We start from the raw sequence: 22757 nt of genomic DNA, 5'->3' as shown, positions 1-22757 counted from the left end.
GGGTCATGTCAAGCTTTTGTTATTGGATAAAATGTTGACAATTTCAAATAATGTAAGAGTGTTCTTAAGTAAATAAACTAAAAAAAATAATAATTCAAATATTAACAAAACAGTTTCCTCTGAAAAAGGAAAGCTTCGATCAAAAATAAAACACACAGGATAAAGGATTATATATATATGGTATTCCATGCATGTTTCATATAGAGTGCCATTTATTCTATTGCACAAACATTATGAAAAATGATCTGAAATTCAGAATACTAATCAAGAAACAAGTCTAACATGCAGCATGACTTCAAAATGAATACAATGATCTGCAAACTCACAAAATGTGTAATGTCTGTATGTATTAATATCACTAAGCAAAAAGAATTATGTCAAACAAGTAAGCACTATATAGGTAAATAAATAATAGACCCTGGGTCTCAAATGAAGGAATGTACGCCAGAAAATAAAACCGTTATAAGGACAACCTTATGTTAAATAGAATAACATTTAATTAAAATAATATTCAACAACATTTTTAAAAGAGTGAAATTACTGTCAAAAATCAGATCTTCAAAAAAAAAAAAAATGAGAATGTGATCGTCAAGTAAATTAATCACTGACTAGACATTCAAATAAATGTATAATGTTACATATAGTTAGTAGAACTAATAACTGAAAGACAAAAAATAAAATAATCGGCTTTGAAGTAAAAATGTGATAAAAAGAAACACTGATGCAACTGAAAACAATCCAGCAATAGCTATACCGACGGATCAAAACATTTAAACATATAGTCCTTTCTACAGCAATCTATAGGAATCAACGACGTATTTGTTCACTTCATTTTTTGGAAATTCATATTCCTAGCACTTTTCGGCAGGTATCGACAAACTGAACCAAGTTTCTTGCGTCCGTTGAGTTGAACGGCAACGATTCGACAGATTGGCGACATTTTCCCCAGTAACTTTGTGTCGTATGTTTCGCATCTCGTTTCGAGTAGCAGGGTTGGATTTCATTACCACTGTGTTCAATAACAATTTCATCATAATGGATCCGACGATCTTGATTGAAGTCTTCTAACCAAATCTCGCTTCATGCGAGATAAACCGTGACTTATTCTGTGCCGTGAAATCGGTGGGTTTCGTAACTTCCGGTAATGATCGATATGATTTCTGTTTCTCATTGGCAATGTCTTCTGTAAATCATTTGTATGTCTATCTAAGTTTGGAGAAGACATTGTGTTAAGCACTGTCGGTCCATTCCGCACTGGTTTAGGAAACCCTCTGGGTCTCTGGCGGAATTTTGTCTGTTTGTAATTGTTAACGGCATGCACAGTGATGTTTCGCTTGCCTACTTTTCCCAAAGAACTTGACAACCGTCCAACACGTTCTCTACTTCCGGGGCCTCGCTGCTGCCGATGTACCTTTTTGACAGATTTTGAAGGATGGTCCGAGATGATCTTTTTAATGTAGTGAGCTGGGACTATCATTTTCGGTAAGTTCGTCAGCTCGATCATACTACTCTTCGAAGAACTTGGCACGTTTGCTGATTTGATGCTCATGAATGGTAAATTGTTGGGCGTCGACTTGGGGGAATGGTGACTGGATTCATTATTTTTCTGGTGACCACTTAAAATGTTTTTGTGCTTCCTATGATGCTTGTTTTTCATTCCAGACATATTTTTATGGCGGCCATGATCTTTTGAGAAAGCAGAAGTTTTGGGGGACTTCATGGAATTCTTTTTCCCCGTCATCCAAACGAGCAGAGCATAGTGAAGCGTGACGTCCTTAAGATTTACATCAGTTGTCTGTTGAATTCCACCCAGATAGATCTGATGTAACTGAAAAGTAAAGAAAAATAATAATTGTCAACATCCTCTGGGCTGACGTCTCTAAACCACGAGGCATCTTACATGTAACTACCACCATCTAACATACTCTACCACCAATCATATGCTTCAACACAGATAAAAACACCTTTCTATAATACTGTTAGAGACATGTTTTCCAACAGAAAAAAATCTTTGCATAATCAAATTGACAAAAACAGTCAATGTAAAAATCATACGTCTGAGTTACTCGTAAAAAAGGTAGGAATACCAATACAAGTACTTGCATATTGTCCATTGCTTTTGTAACTTTTATTTTTTGGATTTAAATTGAAACGGACAAATTACGATTCTACCATCAATAGCTTTTTTTAAAACTGGTGAACTACTTGTAGATATGCAAATTATAAATCAACGATAACTGATTTGAGCGATTTCAAGTCCTTACCTTAGACGCGTCTTTTGAGCTTTGATTGTGCAAATGGATCCCATCTCCAGCTACATGTACGAGACAAAACCCAACAAACCCACTGATGGACATAACAAACAAAACAAAAAGCTACGATTCTAAAACATGCAAACACATAAAAATTTAAAATTGCATTATTAAGTTGCAGTGCAAAACATGGAAATCTACAGCGTTGCAACACATGGTACGCTTAACTAACAACATTTACGCTTTCGCTTTTCATGCATTGTCTTTTAAAAATATTTCAAAATGAATTGTGCTGGCAGCTTCAATTCAAGCATTTTGTCTTTCCAAAAGTGCATAAAAGCACAACACACTATGCTCAGGAAAAACAAATATGGCCACAAGTGTTCATTTCACAATTGCACAGATACACGAATAATTAGCAACACAAAGGTGTTAAAGATGAAAAATTAAATACCGGTTGTAGAGAAGACTACTGGGGTGAAGGGTTCCTACAATATTGTACATTTACATGTTAAGTCATGCACTAACAAAAACATTCTCATTTTAATAGATTTTCTTTGAAAACCACTATGGCATTCTCTATTCGTTCAATAAATGTACATGTATATCAATTCATGCAATATTAAATGCAGTCATAAAATAAAATTTAATGAAAAAATATATAAATTATGATATAGTATAAACTGGATTTCTTGAAACAATGGATTTCTGATCACTATTGGAATTTCTTTCGATAATATTTTGTATGTATGTGTTGAATTCTGATTAAACAAAAGACATTAATTGAAGGTAAGTTTGAAAATAAGGGGTAATAAAATAAGTACGGGTGGAACTGTTGAAGTAATGGCCTCAGTGGGGGGTACGGGGGTGGTTGTAGTTGTGGGCGGTGCTGCTGAGGTAGGCGGATCAAACGCCAAGTTAGCAGATGCTGGAGGTGGGGAGCAGATGCTATCGTCGCTTTCTGCCTGCTCCTTTGGAGTCCAGTCGCCACAACGCGGAAAGTTGGGCGGAGGTCTGGGCATTTGCTCAGGCTCACCAACTTGGATGACCATACTCATCCCCATTTCCATGTGGAAAGCGATATGGCAATGGAATAACCAAAATCCTGGAAAGAAAAATCCCAGATTGTACCGTTAATTTGAGCAGAAAATTGCTACATTTTGATAGTTATACAATTATTACGCCAACATTACAAAAGCAAGGGCATGAACAGAATATGATGGATATGATATTAAAAGATATTGAAAACAGGGTTTTCCGTTTTCATCCAGTACCTGGATTGGTGGCGTGGAATCTAATAATAGTATAGCCACCGTCAGGAACGGTAACTGTATCTTTTGAGATAGCCCTATGGAGTTTTCTATTGATTAGTCCCATATCATCCATAAACCGAACGTGTTCAACCGAAGTCATGTTCCCCAACTATAAAAAAATAACAAGAATTTTATTCAAACATTATTTTATGAAGTATTGTTGAAAAATCATACGTAAATCAGAATTGAATCAGGTAGCGCCACAAACTCCACCTTTTCCATGGCAACGACCCTGAAGTTATATCCGTGCATGTGCATTGGATGGTTATTATCCATATGTTTTCCCTCGTCTACCAGCACCATTTCTACGACCTCTCCAAGCTTGATTTTGACTCTGTGGGTACATTCACAAAACTCCTTCTTACAGTTCTTATCTTTATATGAATTTCCATCACAAAAGATGTCCTGTAAATGAAATACAACTAAGTCTGTACAATACAGCGTAAGAGTTGAATGAAGAGAATTAAAAAAATTCTACTTTGACTTATTCTTAGTCTTATTCTTAGTTTGACTTATTCTACAGCTAATACTTAGTTAACTGTAAAAGACGGACCTCTAGATCTTTAGTGTACTGGGTGAGTGGAGGCGAGGGAGGGGCAGCATAAGATATTCTGTTGATCTGGGGGGAAAACATATGATGAGCATGTCCTCCGTGTCCCCCTCTATGCATCATATGCTGCAGCGAGTAGAAGTCGGGATCGTTAAACCGATAATTCTCGATGAAATTGAAATCCATGGCAAGATAAAGCACCCTGTCTGGCTTGACCTTGAGCGAAATGTCATCTGGAATTAAGGATTCAAGTCGATCCACGTTCATTGTGTTCAGGTCAGAGTTCTTGTTGAATGGATTTAATTTCTACAAAGTAAGAAAAGGATAGAAAATAAGCTAAAATTACCGGTAAGTTTAATACACTGTATATAACTATCTGTAAAATTGTGAATTCTTTTTCCTTGAGATTTCAAATAAGCAAAGTACATGATGTAGTGTAATTTACCATTCCTGGTCTTTCCCCTGCCTCGTATTCTGTAGACTCTTTTGGAAACATCGGCATGGCACCTTCATATCGAAGGATAGCTGTCTGACTTACGCCATTATACTCTGGTCCACAATCGGCCAAACCACGGGTTCGAATCCAGTAGTTCCCAATCGGTTTATCAGCATTTAAAATGAAGTCATACCTTTCTCCAGCAAATATATTGAAAGATTGGAGATGGACGGGTTTGAAAGGTGTGCCGTCAGAGCTGATGACGGTAATAGTGTGGTTATCGATGGAGACTTCGATTGGACAGTTATTTACACCATTGCTAGCAACTCTAAATCTGTAGCGCTGACCTTGTGTTACAGCAAAGACGGCATGAGGAGTTTGGACAGGGAGTTGTACATGAGGTTTATCATTATCGTCACTGGTTGTTGGTGCAGTGACAGTGTTTTCGTTAGCACTTCGTCGCCTTCGCATCGCCATTTGATGCATTTGGTGCATCTGATGTTCTGAATTTACAAGCATTTCTAAATCTGAGTTCGAAAGTGTTGTAAGTGACTCCATACCACTTGGCATCTCATTGTCCCCATTGTTCATGTTCATGTTGCTTTCTCCATTGTTCATGTTCATATTGCTTTCTCCATTGTTCATGTTCATATTGCTTTCTCCATTGTTCATGTTCATATTGCTTTCCCCATTGTTCATGCCCATAGAGTTCATACTGTGCATACTATGATCTCCGTTGTTCATTGACATAGGGCCCATACCCATGTTGTGGTCATTATGAGCATTTGGCATTCCCATTGTGTGCATGGTATGCATATTGTGCATGCTGTGCATATTTTGCATCGCTGGGTTCGTTGTTGGAAGGGAGTCCATTGAGTTTTCATTGTCACTGCTTGTCGTTTGCCTGTTGCCGTCTTGGACCATCTGATGATTGTTCATGTCTGTCATCATGTGACCAGCATGTTGATTTAGATTCGAATCGTGCATCATATGCCCAGCTTGTTGATGTCCATTGGTTTCCATTGGCATCATGTGACCTCCATGGCCATTATGGACTTCTGATTTTGGAAGAAATGTTTTCAAAGTCGCTCGTCCTGAAAACAAAACAAATAGTTTAAATTCTGTGTTAGAGCAATTTTTGACTTCTTTAAGAGTGTTTTATAAAAGTTGATACGTAAACAATATAGAGCTTAAAACTACTCACCGTTTATTAGGATAGAGGTTGGTAAGTGTTCCGTCATAGCGTGGTGATGGCCGGCAAATCGAGATGCGCCCATTTCGCCGATCCAGTCATTGAGTAAGATGGAGTGTTCCGGCAAATCATGGTCGTATAACGCTGAGTGATAGTCACGTGACTTTGGTTGACGAATCACAAGAGAGCCAAAGACTCCATCAGCTCTTTGTAAACCTGCATGGGCATGCCAAAAATGGGTACCGGGTGTTTCAGCAAGGAATCTGTATATTGGTAAAATAAAAACTCGGTGAACAAGAGGCCTAAATCGTGTCAACACTAGGTATTGTAGGCTCTGAAATTTGTAATGAAGCTCCTTATAAACCTATATGTACAGGGTTTTTTTTTATCCATGGCTCTGGTGAACTAATTATAATTACATCTTTGAATAATAAAACCATTATTCATTTTGACTTGCCGTGTTTATGATAATAGAATTTCATTTGGAATACTTGTTAAGGAGATTTAGAAGTGTGTGTGCCATAAATTAACCTTTACTTAACTATATTATTCAGGAACTTCCTGAACACCAACAATTCAGTTTTTGCTTACTTGTACTGGAACTTTGAGTGACGGTTGATGGGGCACTGTGTCAACATGGCCACGCCGTCCATGTAGGGGGTCTTACTCTGGAGAATGCCGTGCCAGTGAATCGCAGTACCCTCCCCTCCCTCCAAGTTATTCTTGACATTGACAATGATCGTGTCTCCCTCGCACACCTGTCAAAAGTACAACCATAAGTAGAGGGTTGTTGAGTCTACTTAAAACTATCCCGAGATCACCTTTAGGCAACTCGAGTTTGGTTAAAACTTTTACCATATTAGTAACTTGTTTTAGATGATGCATATTAAATAGGTATCAAAAATAAATGAAATGTGAGTTTAATATTCAACATGTAATGTCTGCTGTGAACAAATAATCCTCACATTATTGCTTTCAAAGTAAAATAATAGCTCATTTACAAAATGCTTTCATATAAAAATTGCTTAAATTTTGTGAAACTAAAAAATAAATTTAAAGAATTTGCACGTGATGAAAAACAGGATCCTGTTGAAAGTGCATTACTTTATCTTATCGTAAAGGAACATCAAACTGCGGGGCAGAACTGATGGTTGCAAAATCATACTGAACTTCATTGACACCATAAATCTGCTTACAATCGTTTACTTTTTCTAACACTTCACTGTGTTATTATCATTTTTATTAAGTCAGCATTTCAATGATTTTGGCCAAAAGCTTTACGAAAAAGGTCTCTTTAGACAACGAACAGTTGAAAATAAAAAAAATCACATTACACTGGACTCATAATATAATACGGATAATCACGTGACTATCCACTCACCCGTATAGCTGGTCCAGGTAGCATCCGATTGACGGTCATGATCCCCCGTGATACGCCGTCCGCGGCCACACAATGAGGGCGGAAACAGTCTGTGGTATTGTAGGGACATCCATAACAGGCCTGGGTTAAGGTGTAGTAATACTCAATGGTGAAGTCGTATTGACAAGTCAGGGGGGTACCGTCCTCCTCGCACTCACGAGCGCATGCGTGGTCACGGTAATCTGTCAATGCCAAATGATGTAGTAATTACATACTTGTAATTACATAAACGTGTAACACTGTTTTGAGTAAATGGAAATGTATATAATTTTTTTTAATTTTGGGTTGTTTTGATGAAAATTATTTTAGATTTGTGATTTTTGGTCCTTTTTTGTTATGCGGAACAAACAAAATATTTTCACATAAATAAGTTAACTGCTTGATTTGACAAAGGTTTTAATGACATATATACTCAGTATATAACAATATCGAAAAAAAAGAATCTTTATACATTATTATCACCGGTATTATATAAGAGTATTTCAGTTTTCTTATCGTGTGGAGAAAAAATTAAAATGTTTAATATATTTTTACAGACCTATATCATTAAATATTTTAGTCCAGTTAAACTTGTAGATATTCAAAAAAAATCTTTGAAAAATTTGAACTGTTGTGATAATGTTAGAACTACACATTAATACAGTATATTGTCTCCTGTTCTCTAAATCACCGAGACTGAGTGTTTGATTACACTACACCATGACTACAAGAACAGATTCATTGTTGACAAAAACCATTTTTCAATTCTAATATCAATTTCACTTTTTTTGCTTTATCAAGAGGTATATGTATACATGTAACTTTTTTTTTCGACACTTTGTATCCCGACAGGTAATTAGCTTAATTATGATATCAGAGAGAAATATTGAAAATCAAGAAAAATATTTCTTCAAATTCGAATAAATTTTAATTAAAATGCACTTTAACTTAGTTATGCGCTATTTTTATGATTATTAAAATTGGTTTTAGTTGCATGCAAAGTTGGTAAGGCGCACCATGTTTCCTCAAACCGATATTCACTTTCTGTAAAAAATAATTTACGATTCCACAAAAAAGGATTACGATTCGTCAAATATGTTATGTTACCAAGAAACTGAGACGTAGGTTAAAAAAATACAAATATATATGTAAAATGTACAAAATAAATACATATCACATGATAAGCCTGTGCAGGCCCTAAAACTTCAACACGTACTGTTATTCTGAAAGTTTCCCTTAGAATAGGATAAAGAGTACAGGATAGAGAGTAAAATTTTACGGCTACCGGTAAAAAAAAATTCCAAAAGGATATTATTCTACCAATATACATGCAAATATACTTGCCTTTGAAGTTACTAGTAAGTTTCAAATAAATCTGACTGTCTTATTATTATTGTAATTTTGAAAATTTAGAGATTGACGCATTTTAATTGGTGTATCATTTTGCTTACCTGGTAACCGGGTTTTGAAGTACGAGTCCGAGAGAGCCACACGGGATACAAGGTTGAGGACGGATAGGGCCAAACTCCAGATGTGTGTTGGAACAATCATTTTACTCAACAACTGAAATAAAAGAAAACATTAACAGCATGGGTTCAAGAACCGAAGAGGCAGAGTTCTTATCCAAGTTTGTATCTTATCAACTCCCACTTAACTTATATAAATATTAGTGTAAATCTCTAAAAATCGTTTACTTCATTATACCCCCCGCTTGAAAAGCGGGAGGGTATATAGTAATCGTTAATTCCGTCCGTCTGTCCGTCTGTTACGCTTTGGGGTACCCATCTCTTATCCGCAACTCCTCTCATACCACTGAATGAAATTTGATGCAACTTTCACAGAATCTTTATTACATATTGCCATTGTGCACCTCCTATTTTACTTTTTGATCCGACACATATTTTGGGTTTCCCGGCCACAAGAAAACATGGACTTTTTCACCAGTTATAACCATATGGGAGGCGGGGGGTATCTTTTAGTGAGCTCATCGCTCACAGTACCTCTAGTTTGAATCTAAGAATATCTGGGGTTAAGGTCAAGTTAAAAAGAACGATGAAAGTTTTATGCATAAACTTTGTCGAATCCTGTACAAGTGCTATCTTAATTTTAATTTTATAATATTTATCGTAAACAACAACCATGGTTTTGGCACGGTGTAAAAAGCTATCATAATGTTAAAGTACAATGTATAAAATCGTGATGCACTTGCAACAACGATGAGTGCAATACAAACTGAACATTTTACACAAAGTTATGAGAAAGGAAAAACTTGGACATACGTGTATAAGAAATCTAAGTCAATCCAAAATGAACTAATCAAAGGATTTATCTTTTAAAATATTTTTTTAAGTTTGTTTGTTAAAACAACGTTTACATTTATGTAAAAGCCTTTCCTCATTATATTCAACCAAATTTTAGTAGTTTCAGTTAACATGTAGTTAGCTGCAGCTAATATGTAGTTAGAGGCTCGAAATCTGAGTTAGATTCAAGAAACGTTTAGATATAGGACATTTTCTGACGAACCCGACACATCAAGTTACGTCATCAGCTCACTTGACGCGCGTATCAATATCCAAAAATCGATGACAATTGGTGACTGGAATTGATTGATTTATTAGAAGCGCTGGTTTTGAGCTAAAGAAAGAAATCTGACCGGCTGTTCAACCTATGTCTTAATCACGGTAAAATTTATTGGTTCATTTGTGTGGAAGATCGAGGTTCAAAGATCGAGATTGGCCTACAACTCTTGACGAACTGTAACACAATTGTTATATCAATGGTGCTGGTGGGCCTTTTCATTGAAAACATGAAGAAACAATTTTAAATATACACTAGTTTAATATTAATTGGACAAAAAAAATTATTTTGAAATGGATGGTATTTATGTTTTACAAAATCTCACACCACTTCTGGATGTTAATATTAAATTAACCATTCCTTGTCTTAGACCGTAAATTGTTATACATTTGTAAGGATAAGGCTGTCTAAAATTAAAACTATGTTTAACGTCACCCGCGCGCGTAGGTTTATGAGAAATTCGTCTTTGAAAAAAACAAACAATTCGGAATTCCGTATGTCCGTTCCGGTTTGGTTCTACAATTAGCGACTAAATTCTGCTTCCCGTAGTGACAGAAAATGTGCTTTGATAGCCGCAGTAAAGGCAGTTGGTGTTTTATTAAAGAAAACTAGTGAATTAAAGAGCTTGGGACCATAAATGTAAGTAAAAAATAGATGATTTTATTATTGAAGTTAATGACAAAGTCTACTTTTTTTTTTTTTTGGTCAGTCTTCGAATCACGTACAGACTGACAGACTCTCAGTTCGTGATTATTGGCTGAACTTTTCATTGTATTTTGGAGAGAATCGAAAAACTTTTTTACTGAGTGGAAAGTGTGTCAAAAACCAATATTTATATACAGTGAAAAGCATCATTTAAACCTTATTTATTTAATTTATTTAATATTAAAAAAATATGTCTGTAAAAATCGAAAGGAACAGTAATGAGTAAGATAATTGATTTCTTCATAATTCATGTACAAATAGCTACAATTTTTGGAAAAGATAATACTTGTCTTAACCATTCGAGCAGGGAGAAGCTTACCGAAGATAGGGCCTTTCAAGTGAAGGAGAGTAAGGAAAGTGGTTTGAGGTATTCCAAGACGTAAAGAATCCTGTCTTTTGTGTGGAATTCAAGGTATTAAAGATAATCTAACAGCTATCAGTATGGTCCAAATATTAGTATTCACACTTTCAAAACTTAATGCTACTAGGTCTAGTACTAAGAAAAAATATGACATAATTCAATTTGAGGATATTTCAACATGAACAGTTTTATAAATATTGTCATCAATAATTTTAATTGTAGATATTGAGCAACTATTCCCACAAGAAGAAGCAATTGCCTCCAGGGTACCATGGACATGTGGCAATATAAATCCAAAGGACAACTGAGGCCTAGTTAAAAGCCACTTTCCTGCACATTCAGTCTTAGACTACATTTTTTGCTAAGAATAGGACTCAAACTGATTTACACACTAAGGAAAAACTCTGCTAGGAAAATTAATCTTAGGTGTCATATCAATTAAATACTCATATTACTTAATTATAATGTTTTTAATGTACTGAATAGGTTAATTTGAATAAATTCACAATTGTTTGAAAATTTTGTTTGTTTATTTTTTTCCTCCCTCCCTCGTAGGTTTTGAAATTTAGATGTGACGTTAAACGTAGAATTAACTTTAAACAGCCTAAACAAGTAATTTGCTAGAAAGGTTAAAAGGAGGCATTTTGAATTTCACCTGAACAAAAGAATCCCCCAGGAAACTGTTTAAAATGGTTTCTTTCATGGGGAGGGTCGGGAAGGAAGAGGGTGTTTTATTTGAATCCAAATGAAATATTTTTTATCCAAAAAAGCCCATGTAACAGAACTACATGTACATCTTAAAACAAGTATAATATAATTGCTTTTTTGTGGTAGTTCATTATGTTTCCTGTAGCATTCGTATAAGTAATTTGTCTGAAAGGACTAAAATCTTTTAATCCGTCGCAGACAACCGATGACAACAAACCAAACTGCTTATATATAACAGAAAACATTATATTAAAGCTAGATTCTGCAAAGATTTTGTAGGTTAGCGGTTATCATCTGATGATCTCAAATCACGAGAAGTTGTCCAACTGGAGTGACAACACTCATTGCTCAAGTTTGTATGACGCAAGCGGAAATTACAAATGGTCAATGCCTGAAGTATTTCTTGAATAAGGAATTTGTTGTTTAGGACGTCTGGCCACAATTTAGGGCAACTTTTGCGTTTTTATTTTTTTAATTTTGCTATAAGGTTAATCAGGAATTCTAGTTAGGAACATTACGAACGATTTCAGATTGTTACCTAGACGGCATTTCAAATGACACATATCATGTCGCTTTTGAATAGTTTGAATACACTATAAAACGTTTCTACTATTTCATGCTATAGATACTAGCAGTGCATCTGTAGTCATTTTTCAGAAAAAAAATTAAAACCTTGCATAAAACAATCAAGCAGACATTTTCGTTACAGCACAATTTTTCTTGCCTGAACGCAAACATTAATTTTAGTTGATCTGTTTTAAATTTCATCTGCCAGAAATTAAAAATAAAAATTCAACCCACCTGCTAAGGTAACAATGGTTTCATAATTCCATATAACTAGTGTGCCCTATGAGTGAATATTATGTAGTAGGTACATGTAGTGGTTTATTCTGCTACAAATACCTTGTCATGTACATCAGCTGACAGATAAGCGTGCACATTATTAATATACAGAGTTAAGGAGATTCACTTTGCTATAGACGTCAGTTCCAATGAAGAATGCATAGCTTGTATGCTTACGGGGCATCTCGTAATTCATATTAAATTAATATAAGGTAATTGATAAATGTTTATTATATAATTATATAAATATAAACCATGTTTACAGTTTTCTCAAAATACATAATCAATGGCTTGAATAATCAAAGTTAAGAAGATACACGTATAATTATATTGTTTCAGAGAAAGAAATATATTTTAAAAATTTTCAATTGTTTCCAAACAATGGTCATGAAATTTAAACAAAAAGACATGTTATCAGTTTCCCTTAAGAGTGCAATTTATCAACATCATAAAAATTACATCTAACATTTTTTTTCTGTAACTTTCTCCATTTGTTTTCATAAACAAGAGATCGTAGCTTGACCTTACCGGGTTAAGTGGTTATAGGCCGTGCACTGTCCGCGCTGACGACAGCGAAATACTGGTCCCGGGAACGACACAGACGGAGAATGCGCAGTTTTTAAACAATGAATGTACAAAAAAGTCTTCTGACATAATTCAGGAAATGTTCGACATCGATTTCTCGATGCTCTTCTCATTTCAGTGCATTCCAGTTGAACTTAATGGAAACCAGTCACATGCATATGGTCATCGTTTTAATTATGGTTTAACATCAGATTGAAAAACAGATCGAGTGCATTTTCTATCAAAAGCAACTAATTTTATAGAAAATCTGTACTGTGTGTAAAGACTTATGTTTCTTTTTATCACTAAAATTGATAAAGATGTGGGATTCCAAATTTGATGAGATTTTCATTATTTTTTCACAGTTGTTAGGAAAAAATTTAGTGATTTATGGTTGTGTTTTGCAGTGATATGAAGTCTTTGAAGATATGCTTAAGACTATGTTGCTAATTGTTTGCTTAAGACTATATTGCTTATTGTTTTGCAAACACTATAAAATATTCTAGATGTTTTGAATTGTAAACACCTTTTCGTTTTGTACTTGAACGTACAGGTTGTTCAGTTTTTTCTTTGCATTCAGTTTGGTTTGATTTGTTTTGTTGTATATTGTTGTTCTTTAAATAAAAGTGTACAAAAGTATAAAAGCTGGAATTCAGTTTTGTTTTTATGACAGACAAAAGTACCTGATATATTGTACATCAAATGCATAGCGCGACATTTCTAAACAAATGGTCCAGCAAGGGCCCAAAATAACACCTTGAATCTATTTATAGAACGTAGACATACATACACTTACATACAATGTATACATTAGGTCCATTATAATGGATTATAGTTAACCACACGCTCACACTTCACGGTGCAGACAAATCCATTTTTAACGAGACTTTCAGATTAATTCACGCATATTAATTAAAACAAATTATTATGTAAGAAAACGTCTTCTGCATTTACCTTTGAAAAAATATTCTGACTAAAGAAATCAACAAAAGTCCAAATAGATTTATATTTTGTAAAAAAAAAAATCTGTATTCTTGAAATTCAACAGAATTCTTTGATTTAAAAAATCATCCAGGATGTATTAAGAAAAACTCAAATAGGAGAATGCCATTGTTCTCGTTCATATGAAGTGTAGCTCATTTTTTGTGATTATTACAGATACGCTCAGAACACCAGTTGTACAAATATAATTAATATAGCCGTCTATCTACAGTACGAACAATCCTACACAGGGGACAATATACAGTTGTACATACCTGGTCATAATTATCACCTGCACAGGTATTCTATTTAGGTTAATAACTTATATAATGTTAAATATAAGCATAAACCGAAGAATAAACAGATAAAATAATAAGACCACATGTTTAATAAACTATGTAAAAGCATTTGATAAAGAATTTTTCTCTTGGGCAAAATCCCTTCTTTGAAGAAACAAAATTTCGATTCTTAAGTATGGCGTTTAACAGATGTTAAATGTCGAAGTTGTCAAATCATAGGGGTTGAATTGCCACAAAAATACCACTATTCGTGTGTGCACGTCGTTATTTGCACTTTCTTTGAACGAAAATGTCAAACACTGTCATAATTAACTATTTATTAAAAAATATGATAAATTATTCTTAGTTAAAAGGTTCCGTAGTTAGGCTTTTTTAAATTACTTTGACACGCCTGTTTGAAAGCCACTCATCTGTAGAAGGGATTCAAACCCCCTACCTGACTTATGTGTTTTTTTAGCGCACACATTTTTTTTCCTGTACTTAGATCATGCCCGTTTCCAGTCTCATTCAGTAGTACTTTGGTACAAGTTGAATAATAGCCTAGAGTTTAATTCTTTTTAAAACGTGAACTGTATTTCAAATTCTGACTGGCAAACGCCTTTGGGCTTTATTTTGTGCAACACTTACATTTATGTAACTGTTAGATTACAATATACCTTTTGATTTTTCATTTTTAAGATTATATAATGTGAATTCTTTCTAATTATTAATGTATAAAGAAGACCCAGCATAAAATGTTATTATAAGACATAGTTTTATTGCCCTGTTTCATATACATGTACGCTCGTACTAGTAATACCAATTACGTTGTCTGCTTTTCTTGAACATGTTGACGACGAAAAGTATATATTTTTGCATAACATGCGTTTGGATAACTGAATGAATATAATCTAGCTTTGCAGCATTTTTATTGCAATTTACCTTAAATTTTTGTTGACACTTTTCCTGAACAGTTTAAGACCAAATCCCTACCTGATTATCCATTTTAATGACGTCATCGTCAGACGAATTACAAACCACCATAGAACGACCATAATACAAAGACAGGTACTCGTTACGTTGACAGTCCAGTGACTTCAGAATCAGCTGGTGAAATACACTTAATATTACGAGAGCAAACAGTGGGAAACTCCAGGTCCGAGGCATGGCTATCCCAGCAGTGATCATGCAATAAACTAACGGTTTGGGGGAAAAGCTATAACGTGTTTCTACATTAGCGAGACAATACACAAACACGCTAGACAATAAGAAATTAACAAGGTCACCAGAGACACACTGCAGGGACAAGTTGCGGCGAAATGACCGAAGCCCTTAACCTGTTGATTGCAGACTATTTTTAGCAGCAAAAGGTGCATGAGGTAGTACTAGTTTTCTAAGTGTGCAATTGTCCGTGAATATATATCTGACGGTTTATGATAAAATTAATCATGAACAAGGCAAAAAGAAAGTATATTGTCAACCGGAAATAATAAGTTGCCGAGAGACCTTCAAAGAACAAGGCGAACATTAATTATAGAGTCCACACAACCTTAAGGAAGCAGGTTTGGTTTAAACTTACTTTTTGCCTTTTAAATTTTACAAATGGGATGGTACAAAAAATATCTTAACGCCTTTTCCCTTCTACTGAATTAAATCAAGCATATTTTGCACATACAAATCACACTTCTTATAATCGCACAAAAATCACAATTATGAGATGATGAATTATTTCATAAAGATACATTTATCATAATTCACTTAGAGGTATAGTGGTTATTGCACCGATTTCGCACTGTGCATTATAAAGATGACGACACAATATCCTAGCTCAACGAATTGTCTGAAAACCCAAATCTTGTATCAGCTCGATCGGAGTGTAAAAATCCATATCAAACTAGATATAACATTAGCATAAAGTTTTACAATTAAAATATACATGAAAAACAGGCAACTAGAGCTTGTTTATATATTTTTTTAGAGTTTAAAATGTCTTGTCGTTCTCATGTGAACGCTTATATATGAAACATATGGAGATAACGAACTGTATTCCAGATCAAAAGACCATAAAACAATACAAAACAGGAGCAGAGCAAACACGGACCACCAAAACCCCAGAGGCGAGATCAGGTGCCATGGAGGAGTGAGCATCCCCTGCCGACCGGTCACACCCCATATATGAGTATGTCCCAAACATATCGAATATGCGAGCGTTCAGTCGAGCGCCCCAATGGCATTGTAAACAAAAGATGTCGTGTGGTCGAACGCTGAACGGCAATATTTATGATAGGTATATTGTATTAGCAGCTCGGTAAGACATGTCTATTTCCACGGAAAAATCAAATTATTAATCAATAATTCTAAAAAAAAAAAACCCCAGTAAGCAGAATAAGTTCTATGGTGGTATACATGTAAGTGGAAATTTAGCAATTCGTCTTTAAAAACTGGTATTTTATTTTTAGCGAAATGTAATTATAGCGAGTTTTAAAATGCTCACTAAAGAAGCTTTTACAAATTAAACGCAATTAATTTTCTAGCGATATTCAATTTTAGCGATCTCAGCACCCTAGCTTATAATGCCAAAATTTAATCCTTGCTAAAAATTCTGCTTATACGCTATTGCATGGAAAGTCTTTAATGTTGTTTATTATTATACGGCTAATAAATAGTCTTTACATGTAATAAAAATCTACTAAAAGTCTAGAGAATTTTAGCGTCTAATGTCTCAGCGTTTTATTGAATGCTGAGTTTGTATTACGAACATGAGTATGTCCGAAACATTCCGAACACGAGCGTTCAATATCGAACGCCCCCTTGTAACAAAAAAAAATGTCGTCTGGTAAGCTCCTCAAAGACAAAATTATGATACATAGGGACAGCTAGGTAAGATATTTTTATTTTCACACAAATTTAGTTTTATTAATTAATATTTATTAATTGAAATAAATCAATGGGGGTGTTTCAGCTATACAGTATATAATATAAGGACTTGCGTTATTGAATATTGGCACTCGTTCGTACACGAGCATTCGAGTGCATTTGTACACAGCCAACTTGTTCATTCGTTCTACGGTGCGACCGTTGGGGCGAGCGCAGTTATTTACTTTCAAAAACCATTAAACAGCTTTTACTTGCACTGCTTATCCTCAGTTTCAAAGACTTCCCAGGCATCGGGATCGAGATTCCGAACTTTTCGGAAGTTTCCGTCAAAATCGGAAATACCCGAGCCGTTTAAGTGACGAAAGTATGACGTCAGATAAAAAGTCCTGTTGACTTCAAACGCAAACGATATAGTTTTGTGGCATGGAGATTGCATTAAATCGTTGTTTGTAATTTTTCTTTCAAGTAAGTTGTTGCTATTTGAGTCACTATGTTGCTATGCACCGCAAAGGATTACTGGGAGTTTGGAATTTTTTCACGCGGTGAGATAAAAATTTATATATTTCCTCCGTTCGTACACATTAGTGTATTGAGCTCGCTACGCGAGCGGCGCTTCGCGCCGCCTCGCTGCGCTCGCTATTATTTACACGTCTTTTATCAATTTTGACGCAATATATGCATGAATTTCCAGGCGGTTTGTGCATACCAAACATGTAGAACATTGCGACATTTAACTCCGAATACAACATTGTTCAAACCTTTACTACCATTTCTGATAGGTGGGATTTTTAAAGCATTTTTTTTAGGGTGTCATGTATTTTCCCCATACATTGTTTCAAATCCCATTTGAAAAAGTTAACGGGTGTAAAAAATGATTTTAAAAATGCCATTAATGGAGAAAATATCCCATCTGATTTTCCCTTTGGGAGAAAGGTTAGATAAATGTTAGGACTTAAAATTCCAACATTCTCCCATGCTATTCTTACTTTTAGGACTTAATTAAATAAGAGATGTTTGTGAGTTAAACATAATACTTTGTGATACTGATAAATATTCCCACCAAGTGCTAATATTTTTTATCCGACATCACAATTAAAATGGTAGTAAAATCTTGACAATGCCTTTCCGGAGTTAAATTTCGCACTATTGTATAATTATGGCTTAAATTGATTTTAGCAATGTCTGTTTTACAAGAAGAAAAAACGCTTGGGAAGTTTAAAAAAAACTTTAAAGATTAGAGAAATATATGTTTTATATAATCTTGATTTAAGTGTATACATGTATAATAAAAAAAAATGCTTGATTTGGATAACAAAATGCTTGTCCCATCCATAACTTTTTCATAATTATATTGTCTAGGCACAAAAGTTCTTGAAATTGGTATGTATAGTGTATATATTGCTCATATGTTGACTACATAAAACATCTAGACGTCACATTAATTAATATTTACACAGACGGACGTCCGTAAATGTCTGATCACAAATGATCATAGTCTCTATAAGAGAAACCCTTTTATTATTATAAGTGTTACATTAAAAGGAAAGACTTTATCAAGTATCTTTAACAGTCTTGTAGAGAGCAGAGTCAGTGGCAAACTACTGAGCTAGTTTTTACGAAGAAACAAGGAATATGAACCAATAATTAATACAATTTATTAACTTTAAAAAACAAATAGTATTTTCTGTAATTATGTTATCTAACCTTTACATTTTATGGTTGTTCTTGGCCATTTTAAGAGGTAATCACATCGTATTATTCTTTCTAGCATGAATGAAGCATATGGATATAACAAACAGTATTCAAGATCAAAAGCCCATAAAAAAAAAATACAAAATAGGAGTAGAACAAACACGGACCTCCCTGATCCCAGAGGTGGGATCAGGTGTCATGTAGGAGTGAGCATCCCCTGCCGACCGGTCACACCCAATAAAGTGTATTCATGAAATAACTGATTTTATGCCAAAATATTAAAGGGCCTAAGACGATAAACTTGTTGATAGACTTAAGTCAAAACGTTACATCAATATAATTTTTTGAAATAATTTTCAAAATAAAACAAAGTTTTCAATAATTATGTGTATGAATTAGTGAATTTCACACATCTCCCAATTTTTTGCATATCTATTAAATAGAAATAAAGATATTTAATGTCAAAGTTTTGACTTAATTAAGTCTTTTCTCAATTTATGATCAATTTATGATCTTGAGATCATATCTCTTTCCAAGTGTTTTAAAAATCCGAGGATTTTTTAAAAAAATATACCTTACTTGTATTCTCAAATATCAAAATACTAGATGCTTTCAACAAAATTTAATTCAGAATCGTAATCAAGAGAAATTGGCCTTACCGTTATAATAATCTCTCAGAATTATATTTTCTTTCAATATATCACCACAACTCCATATACAAAGTTGTAATCATGTACATATATTTGTTTGAAGCCTAGAAAAATACAATTGATATTTTTTTGATCGAATTCTTATGCATTTTCTATGTGGAAGAATTGACAAGTACATGTAAATCATTATTATTACTATGCATGTTTTTTTCTGAAAAATTGACGAATCAGATTAGTTGTTAACCTTGGTTACTACGAATTACTTATAATACGATGTGACGTATAAATAAAACTTGATAGTGCTATCAAATCAATGAATTATCCTCATAGGCGTTTCACGGTTCGAAGAATTGAACATCAATGTAACATAGAGTACATGTCGTAATGAAACATCTGACTTATGTTATCCGTAAATTTACATAATTTGTGGATACCGAAAAATTAGTCGTCACATACGGAAACTCTCCCTGTAAACAACCAGTCATTGTGGTCTACTTATTTTATATGTCGGTCACAACAATAACTGAAGTGAATCGCATATCTACAAATCACTCCCCACTTCCTCCCTACAATTCAGAAGTAGGCAATAACTTGATTACATTTGAACATATTGTTTACTTAGAAAGGGATAAAAATATAAAGTTCTCAAACTGAAGGGTTCTAATTTCATTTCATATTTGTAAAATGTATAACGATATGTTGGTTTTCATGTAAAACTATAACTAGTTGGTATTGGTATGGTTTTTGGAATGCTTTAAGAAAAAGTTTGCATTAGACTGCCTCACACCATTGTGATGTTGCAAATTTTGAATTTACTTTAGGTTGAGGTAAGTGCAAAATTTACAACATAGTCTCTGCAGTTATTTAATATGGTCTTCTCCAGTTTAAGAGAACAATCATGGTGAAGCTACATTGTCCCTTTGGTGTATTATTTGATCATTTGATATTTAAAGTGCCAAGCTTACTTGCAATAGGGAAAGTAAGTTTAAGCCTACATAATTAGCAATCATTCTACCAAATATAATTATAAATTCTCCCCTTTTGTATTGTCGAATAGATAGAGACAGATTCATATTAATTACACTGGTATATCATGCTTAAAAATTGCTAAGAATGTCAAATACGTTTTGAATATACATGTAGTTGCAGACTCTGTTGTTCCCTGCTCTGAAAAAAGGAATGCTACAGATCTGCAGCTATATAAAAAGTTATTTGTCAATCCAGGGAAATTTGGAAAGAATTTCATTATGTTCAGATTGAGACCATCATTGAAAATGCTTGAATATGAAAAATACTGAAATGCAATTTTATGCGGGTTTCCAAGGAAAAAAACCAAATATTAATACAGAATAAGGAAATTAGTGGGCGGGCGGCGGAAAAGGGGTACAACATTTGACCGGTTTCCAAGGTAGAAAATTTAATTTTGCAAATCATTTGTACAGGGATATACACTGTACAATGTATGTGCATGATGATTATATTTGGACATTTGATTATTTCTGAGAAAAATACAAGACGTTGAATATTATCATTTTTACCTAATTATTGTTCCTATGGTATGTCGGATATATTTTTTGCAATTAAATCTATAAGAGACTTTCTTGTTTTGTGGATTTTGATTTTGGATTTTGAGTTAAATTAATTTTTAATATGGTACAAAATTGTTTTTGTGGTTTTACAATATGTAACACACATTGCAAATACATATACCAATTGAACTTAAGTCATTTTTATGCAAAATATATTTATAGAGTATATTGATACTGTCGGGATATACAGTAAGAAAAGAAAGATTTTTATATTTTATGTGAGCAGTACAGTGCTGTTCACACCACAGAAAATCCAGTTTGCTGTCACATTGACAGCTATGCTGCCTTGTACTCTTTTTGCTTGAAGAATATTAACAGATAGAGAGTCAAGAACAAACAAGTATTTAGAGCACATTAGGAGACGTTCAGGAGTGAAACATTGCGTAATATTAAACTATGTTTTTCGTCTTTTTAAGTTTTCTTATCATCAAAACACGTGTTATTTGGCTAAACGTGGCGAGTGTTAGAGAGATCTGGACAGGTTTTGTTATATGATTAAAGGTACATGTTCCAGACATCTATTTTGTTATCAACCAGATAATCAAAATTAGTGCTAGGGGACACATCTCAATTGTAGCGTTAATATCATCCGCCATCTTGACATGTAACTGTACGGGATATTCTAAGATATCAGACAGTGTCATAAGCCGGCTTTTTGAATTATGGTCATACGTATATCGAAAAAATAACAGCTGTAAGTATAATGAACATCAAATTAATACTAAAGAAAGCTAATTAAAGAGTTGCACTATCCAAATTATCAACACTATCTTAACATTACGTAAGGTACTGTTGAGCAAGTCAACCGGGAAGAAAATGACGATGTGCAAATCACATTTTGTATACAGGGTTGTTAATTTCTTATATAATATAAACGTTGAAATCAATTATCAATCCAGCACAACCTAAGATGTATCAATCACAAATTCCTTTGGATGAAACTTTAAAGAATCCCTCTAGATTTCCTTTCCTTTATTCAAATTTGATATTTATATTAAGGCTTTCCTCGTTTTTCCATTAAAATTAATATAGGTATTGTTTTGTTTTAAGTCAAAACATGTTTTAAAAATGTTTTAAGTTTCCAGTAAACAAATTTTAAAATTGTTTTTTAACTTGTATGTATTTGAAAGCATAACCAATATTCTCTCTTTCAAAGAAAACGCGAAAGAGTTTGTCTCGGAGAGAATATGATTGCAGGGTTTGTGGATGATTGATATGGAAGACTTCAACAGATGTACAATCAAAGAAGAAACATTGATTTATACAAGTAATTTATCTTTCTTGACAGCTGAAACTAATTATTTAAGTTTAATACACAGGGACAAAAGTGTAGTATTTTGTTTTTCAATTTTTGTCTGATTTATTGATTCGATTATGAATTAATTATAAAGGTAATGATAAAAGAAATAAATCAGACATCACGTACCTTTTGACAGTTAATTCTATGTGATATATTTAACCTAACATTAATGATGCGTAAATATTTCTCATATTTTAACTAAGTACAGGAATATCTAAAATTCACTAAGAAATCTTTACTGTTTGTCATATCTTCTTTTTTTTAAAAATGTATGTTAAAATAAAAAAGAATAAATACGCTTACATAGATTTTTCAAAATTATTTGTTTTTTCCATTACCATTGTATATTTAATTACAGTGAGTTTGTTGGTAATGATCACAGCACGGAATAAAGAAATTAATCCACACTGAAATATCATGACTAGCATTTTGTAAAATGAAATTTATTTCAATTGAAAGCAAAGAAGAGGGATAACCATTCTGTAGTTCT

General features: G+C 33.7%; 1 protein-coding gene and 1 long non-coding RNA gene across 3 annotated transcripts; one reads left to right on the top strand and one right to left on the bottom strand.

Moving 5' to 3' along the window:
- Window positions 1-953: 953 nt before the first annotated feature.
- On the bottom strand, window positions 954-15410 carry LOC134253975 (uncharacterized). Of its 2 annotated transcripts, XM_062736554.1 has the most exons (12): window positions 15153-15410; window positions 8594-8705; window positions 7125-7345; window positions 6335-6501; window positions 5756-6006; window positions 4561-5645; window positions 4119-4421; window positions 3779-3970; window positions 3527-3674; window positions 3077-3357; window positions 2707-2740; window positions 1644-1828 (listed from the first exon to the last, which is right to left on the bottom strand). In XM_062736554.1, the coding sequence occupies exons 1-12, from the start codon at window positions 15345-15347 to the stop codon at window positions 1788-1790; spliced, it is 3030 nt and encodes a 1009-aa protein (XP_062592538.1). In that variant the 5' UTR covers window positions 15348-15410; the 3' UTR covers window positions 1644-1787. The 2 variants fall into 2 exon arrangements, with proteins under 2 accessions (XP_062592545.1, XP_062592538.1); XM_062736561.1 differs by lacking the exon at window positions 2707-2740 and having other exon boundaries at window positions 954-1828; window positions 15153-15403.
- On the top strand, window positions 10258-11205 carry LOC134253204 (uncharacterized). Its single transcript, XR_009989084.1, has 3 exons — window positions 10258-10358; window positions 10732-10836; window positions 11008-11205. It is a non-coding gene; the product is annotated as an uncharacterized LOC134253204 (long non-coding RNA).
- Window positions 15411-22757: the final 7347 nt, after the last annotated feature.

The sequence above is a fragment of the Saccostrea cucullata genome, unplaced genomic scaffold (assembly GCF_032062105.1).
Source record: "Saccostrea cucullata isolate Sc308-1 unplaced genomic scaffold, CSIRO_AGI_Scuc_v1 ctg319, whole genome shotgun sequence".
Classification (NCBI taxonomy): domain Eukaryota; kingdom Metazoa; phylum Mollusca; class Bivalvia; order Ostreida; family Ostreidae; genus Saccostrea; species Saccostrea cuccullata.
The sequence above is the reverse complement of the archived record's forward strand: the minus strand, read 5'-3'. Positions and strand labels throughout refer to the sequence as shown.

Bases quoted from the DNA above. Each gene is read 5' to 3' on its own strand.
- LOC134253975 (XM_062736561.1), bottom strand. From the start codon at position 15,347: ATGATCACTGCTGGGATAGCCATGCCTCGGACCTGGAGTTTCCCACTG. The intron at 8,706-15,152 runs GTAGGGATTTGG...CTTTTATTTCAG, and splicing joins TCATTAAAATGGATAATCAG to TTGTTGAGTAAAATGATTGT. The intron at 6,502-7,124 runs GTGAGTGGATAG...TACTTTTGACAG, and splicing joins TACCTGGACCAGCTATACGG to GTGTGCGAGGGAGACACGAT.